This window comes from Nanorana parkeri, unplaced genomic scaffold (genome assembly GCF_000935625.1).
Source record: "Nanorana parkeri isolate BGI_ZX_2015 unplaced genomic scaffold, ASM93562v1 scaffold13, whole genome shotgun sequence".
In the NCBI taxonomy this organism is placed as follows: domain Eukaryota; kingdom Metazoa; phylum Chordata; class Amphibia; order Anura; family Dicroglossidae; genus Nanorana; species Nanorana parkeri.
Window position 1 is genome coordinate 3,559,058 of NW_017306281.1, and position 11,910 is coordinate 3,570,967.

Consider the following 11,910-nt stretch of genomic DNA (forward strand, 5'->3'; position numbering starts at 1 on the left):
TGCCTGCGTTCTGTTCTACTGCAAACGCAAAAAAATGCTCCATGCTCTATTTTTTGCGTTTGCGGTGGAATGTTTTGCCACGCGTTCGATCGCACGGCGGGCGGGGGGCTGCGGTGCCATTGACTTCAATGCACCGCCACGCCCCCTCCCGCCCCAGAACGAAGGGGGAAGTTTTTTGAGCAATTGTGGTGCGTTCTAGCAGCTCCTCCTCTGGAAGGCAATGCAATCGGTGTGAACAAGCCCTCAGATGTTAACGGTCATTCTTTAACTTTCCTTGCAAAATTGAAACCTGGTAACAAACTGATACTATAAACAGCAGATCCCTGTTTCTTTCCTTCAGGTTTCCTAATGTATTCTATAAACTGACTGGTTGTCAAAATATGCACAATTTAATAAAGAACTATTGAGATGAAAAACAAAAAGGGATCAGAGCGCTACTGGTGCAGAGCCTTTAATAATAAAATATACACAAACTATATATTTTTTTTTTTTAAATAAATAAATATGCACAATTCCATTTTTCTAAAATAAGCTCCAGCAGTGTTTAGCTTGACCAGTCTCCCGCATGTTTCAATTCTTCAATGACAGAGAAAGGCAAACTCATTGGTTGGTGTTACAATATAGACAGATGCCATTCATATTAACTTATGTTTCCTTGTGATCTTGTACTGGACAGGCAGTTCAGGGAAGCTGAGCTGAGAGAGTTGGAGCTGTTTGGAAACATGATGACTAAGTGACCGGGCAAAATACTTTGCTGGGCCATATTTTTTTTTGGGATTTGTTACTGAAAAAACTTTGAGAGTTTAATACTGCTTTAAGCCCGAGTAAACTTTAACCACACTGACTTGGAGCCTACACATAGCGTTTTCTCATCACTCTGTCAGTCAAAAGAGGTAGCGTAAGGGAGGTGTGTGTATAAGCAGAGAAGGGGGGATAAGTGAACCTAATGCCTAGCACACTGTTAAAAAAAAAAAAAAAATCACATTAGACTGTATATAAACCTTAACTATAAACTTCTGTTATTTTCTCCCTGGTGGTATGTTTAACCAGTTGACATCCGCGGTGTTAAACCCCCTTCCCATCCAGGCCATTTTTCAGTATTCAGCCTTTTTTGGGGACAGATAGAGCTTTCTTTTGGTGGTATTTATTCACCACTGGGGGTTTTATTTTTTTACTATATTAAGGAAAAATTACCGAAATTACCGAAATTATCGTGCGCGCGAGCAGAAAAAAATTGCCGTCTGGAGACGGCAACCCGCAGATGTAGCAGTGCCGTCCGTCCGTTTTTTTACTACGGGTGGACGGCAAGAGGTTAATATAGTAAAAGCATTTTGTTTTATCTGTTTGAGAAGTGCAAAAGCTTAATAGAAATTGTTGATCAGAAACTCAGAGTTGCCCTGTGCCCTCCTACTGCTTGTCTTGGACTACAGAATAATTAGCCTTTATGTTGTAAAGATATGAGAGTAGGACTGGTTGCTAGTTTAGCAAGGCAACTGGGAGGGCTTAAAAAAACCTCTACAAAATGCTGTGAGCGGTCAACCCACAACAGGGGTACGGCTCATTCACACTAGAAGTTGTGTTATACTAAGGCTGCTAGTATGTGTTGTGAAGGGAGTGGTGCCAATACATTGTAATTATCAATGCATATCATCCAATGCGTATGGCATGAATGGGCCCTTAGGAGCTGAGTGCATTTCTGGCAGATCCCCAGGTATTTTTTTGTACATGCAATAAAGAGCTACAACATGGTTAATGTGCATGTATAGCAGAGATGTATTGCATATGTTTTGTTTTTTATTTTACCTTGACAAATGCTTGAATAGGGAAACCACCAAAATATATGCATAATGAATAAGAATCAGTGTTCTGAACAGATGCCTGCAATTCGGCCAGGTTTTTCCATAGTTTTTAGGGTTAATGTACTTAGATGCCTGATGTGAAGCACTGAGCAAGTAGAAAGCCTCCATGAATGCATTTCAGTTCTTCATTTTACTGGTAGGCATCATTAAGCTTTGAGTCAATAAATAACCATGTGTATAAATATCTAGGTTTCAGGGCCATTTTCAAAATTGTATAACGCTTGAAGTAGCGACCTAAGCCATGCCAATAGCTCGGATCTTTAAAAGCTTAGGTTAGCCAATAAAGAGTATCCAAATTTTCTGCAGCCAATAGGTCATCAAACCGCCAACCTTGTGACTTCATGGTAAGTGGGCAGTTGATCCTATATTTTCAATGTATTTCTTGGGGCTGTGCCTATGTTGCTTGGGTTATTAGAAAGTTTAATTAACTGTTGTTTATATACTAGTAAAATAATTAATTTCAGGGAGAAGTGAAGAAGAAGAAGAAGAGGTAAAGAAGAGGTGTGGATGTGGTGATCAGACCAATGCTGGTCTCTGTTAAAGTGACACTAGACTCAGGAGTTAAATCTTAGAAATGCATTCAAGTACCTTAACCATTAACAAAAATGTTTCTTATTTGTGTATCACTCGGCTGTAGATCCTCAAATCAGGGCTGAATTGGTGCCGACACTGTCCTTCCTTCTGGAGGGGGGCTACTTTTATTCCCCATGATCCCTGTGTGTGTTCTAAAGTAGCCACTGTTTCAAACTTTCTCCCATGATGGACTACAATCTCAATACAAATTAGTAAACTAAACGCGAGATTGTAGTCCATCACAGGAGTGAGCTTGGAGCAGTGGCTACTTTACAAAACACACAGGGACCATGGGGAATAAAAAGTAGCCACCCTCCAGAAGGAAGGACAGTGTCAGCATCAATTCAGAGATGATTTGAGGATCTACAGCTGAGTGATACACAAAATACATTTTTGTTAATAGTTATGGTACTGGAATGCATTTTTTAGATTTAACTCGAGTTTAGTGTCACTTTAATGCCCTTACTGCCCTGAAGGCTGCAAAAAGGTAGTATATATTTTTTTACATTTTACAACAGAATGGTCTATGTGGTAATGTAGCCTCTTTATGTGTTCTAGAAAATGGTTTGTTTTCTAAAAGTAAACATTACATGCACTTTAATTATGATGATACAGTTCCCTTTAAAATGTATTTCCACATTTTGCAGTCAGATTTGAAAAAGCCCCACTATGTTTGTTATGTGTTCCTATTCAGACAGCATACCTCAAAGTCATAAAAAAATATTTCTTGCCTTTCAATTTGGAAAAGTGGAAATACACTGTAAGGGAAGTTAAATTACAAAACCAAAAAAGGCACGCTTTAAAGTTTTCTCCTTATCTCTTAGAATAGGAAATGCGGTTTATCTTAAACAAACAACATCAAACGGAACTACTCTGAAACAGACAGGAAAAAAAAAAACTGCAGAGAATTTTAAAGAGACCTCTGATCTCAATACATTTCAGAAGATAAAACACAAGTGCATGGGGGAAAAGGGCGATAAGAGTAAAATACTAAGGGTTCCACTAGATATTAGAGGGCAGTATGGCGGCAAATCTTTCCAGAGTGGCAGAAAACTTCATGTACTTGAAGGGTCGGCCCTGCAAACCTTGTTCCATTACGTCAATGCAGTAAGGCGGAAGGGAAGAAGACAATAGTGCAAGCACATTCTACCTGCTGCCACCGACACTGGGGCAGAACTGTAGTGAGCTAGAAAGGTTTTTCTAAACTGCTTTTCTAAAATGTTTCCCTCTGACAGCTATATGCCAGTGGGGGTCTGCTTGCTCCCATTGATGAGACCATCACCTGATCTGGAACAAAAGGAGGGGACACTGTTCTTTTATGACTGTAAGCTACTTTATACTCTCATTCATATACTGTGTAGGACATATACTTTGTACTATTGTGCAACATTCATAAAAATAAGCACACAAAAGAACAGGTGACATTGAACTAAAATAAACCTCATAATGGCTTAATAGTTAGCGGTCTTTACTTGACTTAGTTAAGTTACCACCAAGGACACCATCTGCATGGATTGTGTATATTCTGCTTATAACTGCATACGTTTCTCTGGGCACTCCTGTTTTCTTCCACAGCCCATGAAACACCTTGATTCCACCCAAAGTCATGTTACTGACTATAGTAGGATAAAATTATAAGCTCTTTTAAAGGCTGGAGCTGAAGGGAACGCCATACACACTTTAAAGTACTGCAAAAATGTTCCTCTGATAATAATAAATTAGATAAAGATTTTTGGATATAGATACACTTTATGCTCCTAAGCTATCAGTTTTAGATTCCCGCAAATTTAAACGTTTGAATTAGGTAAATATTTAGGCTGGAAATGGTACTTTGGGCAAAATGCCAATAGAACTCCCTGCTGGACGCCAGTCTGTGTCCCCTCCGATACCACCTGCTCTCCTCCGCCTGTTTTGTCAGAGGCAGTGAGGATCCGAGGGGACACAGAGGATCAAACTGCCCACGCCTGGACGGAAGAGAGAAGCTCTCAGAATGCCGAGCGGGCAGGGCAGGGAGGAGAGAGCTGTCAGCGGTTACAGGAGGCCGAGCTCTCCTCCTGCACGCCTCGCTTGGCCTCCTGCGACAGTACTGATTGCTGAGTGTTTGTAAATAACGGAAGACATAATATGCTTACTGTGTCCCCAGGTATGAATGAACAGCAGGTGCTCTACATCACTTCCTGTTCATTCATGATTGTGGACTGTAAGAAAAATGACACGAAATATGATTTTTTTAGGTCATATTCTTTTTCTCGAAGCATAGGGTGGAAAAGTTCAATAATAGATGATTGTTTCCGTTGTTGTATAAAGTTCAGAATGTGTTTAATTTAAAGTTACAAAATATTACAGGATATGGTATATCTTACAGAATGAGTCTATAAGATGCTTGATGATTACAAAATATAGTATATCTTACAGCAGAAATCTATAAGATGCTTAAGAAACGTGTCTTTAGTAAGTAAAAATAGATCTAACAGGTGTCTGTCTATACAATCTGAGTGTGGGTGTGTCTGTGTGATGCTGTGCGTGTGTGTGTGTATCTGTAGGGAATGAGTGTGAGTAGACATAGTAACTTCTACTGTTTGCACAGCTTATGAATGGACTAAGCATTCAGTATGGAGGCTTCCCGTTTATTCATAACAGGGGGCTGTAGAAAAAGAGATTTAGGACTCTTGTGTCTTCAATCTCTTTTTCTATTTAAAAAGGAAAATATCAGCACCGCATCTGTTTAGAACCACTGATATTTCCCCAAAGACCCAAAAGTAAAGAAAAAAAAATGTAAGTTTAAAAAAGGTTAAAAAAGTTGGGGGGAAAAAGCCATTCTTGGGTTCAGTTTCGGTTTCAGCCTGACATCATTTTTATTTTCGGTCTAAAATTTTCATTTCGGTGCAATAGTAAACATAAAATGGATAGAAATGAAATTGCATAGTCAAAATTGTTTTTGCTTTGGACAGACATATCAGATCTAACAAGAAAAAGAAAAAAGCTTTAAAGTAATATTAAAATCAAAAGGATTTTAAGTTATTTCAAATGCTGATGAAATCCCTTACAATGAATGCTGTGTTCCTTGATGTTTAAAAGTTTTAGTTTCCTGCAGAATCAGCTGGTCTCCTGAGCACTGGTCCTGATATCCTGTTTTTGGGTGGCTCCTTTCCCTTGCAGGGTCCTATGGAGCCACCCTTGTGTGCGCTAGGAACACACAGGCACAGCAAGGAAAGCTGCTCCCCTCCCTGCTTCTCCATTCTCCCTTCCCCAATCTAGTAGATATACATCTACTGTAGTCTGATCTGTCCCTTGTGATCGTGTACTGGACAGGAATTTCAGGGAAGCTGAGCTGAGAGAGTTGGAAGCAGCTGTTCAGAAACATGATGATTTCATGTATTTGGTATTTGGGCAAAATGTAAAGCAATGCTTTGCTGGGCTATGTATATTTGTTTGATTATTCATTCAAACAATGATTCATTATTGAAAAAAAGTTTGAGAGTTTAATACTACTTTAAGCTGTAATCTCCAAAATAAGTATTACAAAATAACTCATTTAGTTTACTTGCATATTAAGTTTCAAAAATCAAAAGCTCTGCACATTTTAGGCATGAAGACACTGCGCAATAGACTGATAGAAAACATTCCATTCATACAATGATACCAAAATGAAATACCTAGCTATCCATCTTCGATTGACAATGAACACCCTGATCCCACCCTCTATACAAGGTTTGGGAGAGGACTGGACCATTTAGGGCTACTCTGGGGGGGGGGTACTGAAAAATCTCTGTATAACCTGGTCAATTGTTCCTTCTTCCTAAAGGGTGAGCAACTGGTCCCAGCATGTTCAAAGCCAGCTAGTCTCCCATTTCAATGGTGCTTAGGGGGAAGTCTGCCCATTTGTGACATAAATATCATTTTCTGCCATTATTGCATGGAACATACATTCAGAATCTGGTATATTTTAAATACCTCTTGGATAGGTAAAATTGGGTTTTTTTCAGGTTTATACATAAAAATATTACCTATTGCGGATAATACCCTTTTTAATTTCCAAAAATGTTTTTAATTTTTCAAGGATTTTTATGGGAAAAAATTAAAAATGGTGAGTTATTCGTTTTACATATCGACTAAAATAAAGAAAAAGAACTCAAATGAAAGATGGGCAGCACAGACTTCTACAAATATTATAAAGCAACACAACTCAAATCAGTTATAGACTGGCATACTAAAGTCTCAGATAAACTTGCATATTAGTATTAATAAATTAAACACAAATCACTCTGTAAATACATTTTTTCTGGCCTGCTCCAAGAAGGTTGCCAAAGCTCACAGCATTGTAGTCATGTTCAGGGAATCACTCATGTTCACTCATCTCTTCAGGGAAGCCTATCCCACCTCAACCTAACCACTGAACTATCACGTTCTCAAACAATTCATCCCCACGCAGCTCCCTCCTCATGTATCACTTCCCCCACCCTTTTAGATTGTAAGCCCTCAGGGGCAGGGCCCTCCATACCATCTTATCTTGAATTGTATTGTGATTGTAATGTCTTCCCTATGTTGTAAAGCGCTGTGCAAACTGTTGGCGCTATATAAATCATGTATAATAATATTAATAATGATGTTGTTTTAAAGTGTGATTTAACAGAAGCTGAAGCAGGGTCACAAGACCCTAGAGTAGAATAGTTCAGCTGCTGGGCTGAATGCTAGTTTGCAGTGCAGTTCTCCACACACAGATTTCATGCACACGCCATAACTCATGCCATTTGGCTGCCAAAAGTAGCTGTAACACTGTTTTAAAAACAGCCCTTGATCTAAAGTGGTTAAAGGTTTTTTTCCCCTCATCTGTAAAAGTACAGCTATGACTGATAGGGGGGCACCTTACTCTAAACCTGCCAGTGACTTGTTTGCACGGTCATAGAATGAGTCTCCAAAAACAGAATACATTTACAAATGCTGAAGTTTAGCATCCTGGGAGCTACTGTTGTGGAAAACTCTTAGGCTGGGTTCACACCTAAGCATATCGAATATGCACATTTGTCGCGTGTTTCGTGACACGCGTTTTTACCGCGATTCGCGGTAAAAACCGCGCGACAAACGCACGTTTCCGAAGGCTACTTGGCTGTATCCCAATGGAAACGCGCGACAAAAACGCCCCAAAGAAGCTTCTGTACTTCTTTGGGCGCGTTTTGCAGAGGGTTCGAACGCGCTACAAAACGCCCAGGTGTGAACCAGGCTTTAAAGTGGCCCTGTCAGATATGAAGTCTGTTAAAGGTCCCCGCAATAGAAGAGCTTTGGAATTCACTTCTCTGGTGGCATATATCGCTTACATTCCCTCTATGCCAGCACTGCAGCCATTGTAGGACACTTTGGCATTTAAGACTTCCGGGACTGTCAAAAGCTTGTGTCCCCTGTCCTGCCCCACTGTTTTGTCTTCCAGCACCTACGTCACTGCTGTGTCTTTTAGAGGATGGAACCACAGCACTGCGTGATACACAGGCAACTAACATTCCTAAAATCTCTTCTATTGCATGGACCAGTCATCTGCATTTCACTTGAAGAGAAGACAACCTTTTATGAAACAATAAGTTGCTTACCGTATGGGAACGGGATAACTGTATTGGGTAAGGAATAGGATGTGGAGTGTAACGGGCTTCTGCAGCCATCCTGCTTGGTGCCGCTTGCTGGGCAGATCCCGACATAATGAAATAGAGGTTTGTACTTTTTTTATCTTAATGTAGGAATGGGATGCCAGAGAGTATCCTGCGATTATTCAGCCTTTGGTCACATCACTGGGTTTCTGAGGATACAAAAAAAAAATGTTACATCAACTAACGCTAAACTCAAGGCAAACATCTAAATACACAGATGAAACACTGATAAGGGAGCTGTTTGACATGCCAAAGATTTGCATTTCAATCTATTCAGTCCTGAAATTTACAAAGCTCTACCACACAGAACGGACAGAACAATGACACCACTTTTTCTGTTTCTGTTAAGGAGACGTTGTCATAACCCCATGCACATCAAGTTAAACATAGCAGGTAAATGTACTCACATACCAAAAAAGTCAGTGCCTAAATTTGCCAGTTCCCTTACTCACCACTGCACAGAAAGGATAGGGAGAGTTGGAGGCTGCTAGAGCATCATTCAAGACTGTTAATGCAGACTGTGCAAGGCTTCCCTGGCCACTGCCAGGACCTTCATTAATGTCAGGACCAATTGGGGGAAGTAGCTTCAGTATGTGAATACATTTACTTGCTATGCTTACCTGATGTGCATGGAGTGGTCACAGGGTCTGTTTAAGGAATACAGTGGTGACACCACCCTGCTCCCAGCTTACTAACTGGACAGTGAAGCAGCAGCAGTAGAATGATGAGGTAAGCTCTCTGCTCACTCTGCGCTTTCCTCCTGTCAGCTTGCACTTTCTTAGCATATTTGCATGCAGCACAGCTGATTTTCTGTTAGTGCTAACTTTCTTTATTATTCTTTCTCCCAGGCAGCTACTGTATAGAGGTTTAAAATGGGCATCAAGTTCAAATCAGATATCTATGCTGGCAGCATTTCAAAAAATATAAGGATTTAGAAGTACATAGCTGAATAGAACTGTCCTTTATATCTGTCTGAAGCTCAGTGTAACTGTGTAGGACAGTTTGCTGACATTATTATGTACGGGATAATTTTGCAAAGTACAACACACAATAAATATTAAAACATTAAGTACTCTAAAGTACCTATATTAGGGTTTTGCTTTGCCATGTAGAACTCTGGCCAAACTATAGACATTGAAAAATTTATTTAAACTTAAACAGTAAAGAAGCTTTAAAATAAACCCTCATTGACCTCTGTAGTTATAACCACTGTGGAGCAATTTATCCTTAAAGCGACCTTGGGCGGAAACTAAAACCACCTATAAATATTGCACAAGAGCATTGAAATACTTACTCTTCCTGCCACCTGTGCCCCTGAATGCCACTCCACTGCACAGTCAGAAGAGTTAGTTTCTGCAAAAGACTTTAGCTGCGATGTTTCTGAACCGGAGCAGCATTCGACAATCCAGGCAGCAGGAGATGTAGGTATGCATTTGTTTCCATGCAAATCAAGCTTTTATGGGCAACTTTAGTGTTTGAAATTCACAATAGAATTAGTGAAGTTGTTCAAGTCTAGTCTCAACACTTTGCTCTCTCCCCTCTTCCCGTGCACCAGCTCTGTGTTTTCATCACAGATTAGAAGAATGGCAGGAGGTAGCTTGGCAGGGCCCTCCTTACCATCTTGTCTTGAATTGTATTGTGATTGTAATGTCTCCCTTATATTGCAAAGTGCTGCACAAACTGTTGGAGATATATAAATCCTGTATAATAAGAGTAAGAATAATACAGAGCAAAAGTGAGAGTCAAAAAACTGAGAAACCTTTGCTGCAAACTTTGAACATGAATTCCTCCACAGCGGCTGTGGCTACATTTGAAATGTTATCTACTGCTGCTTAGGAATGAGTAAATATTAGGATGTCCCTAGTCTGGCCTAGTTCCACTTTATGGAAATGATGAATTCAAAGACACGTTATGTAAATGGGGGGTTTGTCTAAGTGAATTAAAATATAATGCAAATCATGAAAACAATGGGTGTGGAGGGATAACAGCACAGTCGGTCAGTCAATTAGCTGATTCATGTAAAAATCTATATTTCACAACAGTACCAAACAGTACAAAAACATGGCCAAATGTTGAAAATCTGCTAAAGTAAATTTTCTGCATAATTTGTAACCTAACATGTACCGATCCATTACAAGCATTAAAAGGTTGTTGTAACAAAACCCAGAAAAAAGGCAAATCAGAAGTTTGCTTTTACTTTACTACCTGTGCTAGGACAATAAGGCTCCATTCACACCTAAGCGTATTGTCACGCATCAAGCGCGGCAAAACACTTGACCCCAGGAATCCCATTGTTCTATGGCCCCTGTTCAGACCTGGGTGTTTTGTCACAAGCAGAAATACGCCTGTCACATGAAATACTACATGAGCTACTTTGGGGCAAATTCAGTGCGTTTTCTCCCCATTTACTCAAAAGAAAATGCTTGAAAAACGCATGTTGCGATTACTTTTGAGCAGATTCAGTGCGCTTTGCCCATGCACATCAATATGGCACAATCCGCTCGTAGAAACGCACAAAAAAAAATACAGGTAAGATGCGCATAATAGGTGTCACTTGGATTTGAATACAGCCTAATCGCTAAAATGTAATTCCTCTCTATTCCACTGGTACCTATTAACTCCACTGTAGACGAAGAGAATGTGTCTACAAGCTGAATAATGCTCTAAAACACCCATATAACTTTTGACAAAAATACGCTTTCATTTAAGCTCACCTACTGTACTCTATGAACTCCACCATGCATTATTCTGCAACAGATGCCTGACTCAGAAGCATTTCCAAGGTTGCTCTGGAGTAGTGATGGGCTTGGTGTAAAAACAGTCACTGACACACCCCTTCCTGGTCCAATCAGTTATGGAAGGGGGCGTATAACCGCGGGATGGGGAATGCTCAGGCTGCAAATTATTGGGTTGGGGTGGGGGTTTAGCGACAGTTTTGCGTGTGTGGGCTTGGCGAACTTGGAGCATGAGAGTTCCTGTACAGGTTAGTAACTCAAGGTTCTTCTATGCGGGTTCCAACACAAAGGAGGTAAGACTCCAGAAAAGCCTCAAATAAAAGGTAACCCATCAAAATAGACTTTCTTTTTTATCAAGCCAGTATTTACTGCTCGTGGTAACAGGTTTTCTTTAGATTTTCAAATCATGCAAAAAAATTAAAATAAATGTTATGTATCTGTCTATAATGACAGTAAAGAATCTGAATGACTGTAAACAAATCATAGATATACATATTGTAGTAAAGTGAACCTTTCAGTAACGTTACATAAATCAATTCCTGGCAGATCACAACAGCAACAATATAATTTTTCAAAAAAGCTACATCTTTTAACATTAAAATAGAACTATGTGGTAACCTTTTTATCCCATAGTTCTCTTTAGGGTCAGGGGAGGACATATACTAACCTCCACCCATGACCCAAAGCTCAGTATATAGCGGGATATTGCCCGTGATATACTGAGAGCGCACCAGCCGGGACAGATCCCGGCAATACTGTCGAGATCCAACCAGCTGGCCGATTGACAGCGGGCTCTGCCTTTCTAGAGGAATCCCTGCTGGGAGTGGTGACTGACAGTCACCGCTCTCTGCAGTGAGATGATCGGGAAGTGAGCGAGCGACGGTATGTTTTCGCTCACTTTCCGATCAATAGAGTCGACGTGTGACAGTTTCAATGTCACACGTCGGCTCCAACTATGAGGATGAGTGTAAATCACTCACCTCGCAGTTCTCTCTTAAAAAGATGTCCAGGAGCTCCAGTCAGTAACTTCGCCTAGGCTGGGATGATGCCATTAGTCTGCTGCCGGCAAGAGGAAGCATTTCCTCTGTCTTCTCTACCCCCCCCCCC

At 40.3% G+C, this 11,910-nt stretch overlaps 1 protein-coding gene across 1 annotated transcript in view; it reads right to left on the reverse strand.

The window, feature by feature from the left end:
• NCOR2 (nuclear receptor corepressor 2) overlaps positions 1-11,910 on the reverse strand; it is a 432,386-nt gene that overhangs the window by 306,507 nt on the left and 113,969 nt on the right. The window contains exon 2 of the mRNA XM_018557336.1: positions 8,015-8,217. Coding sequence (XP_018412838.1) covers positions 8,015-8,119 — 105 coding nt within the window. The 5' untranslated portion in view covers positions 8,120-8,217. The remainder of the gene's footprint in view (positions 1-8,014; positions 8,218-11,910) is intronic.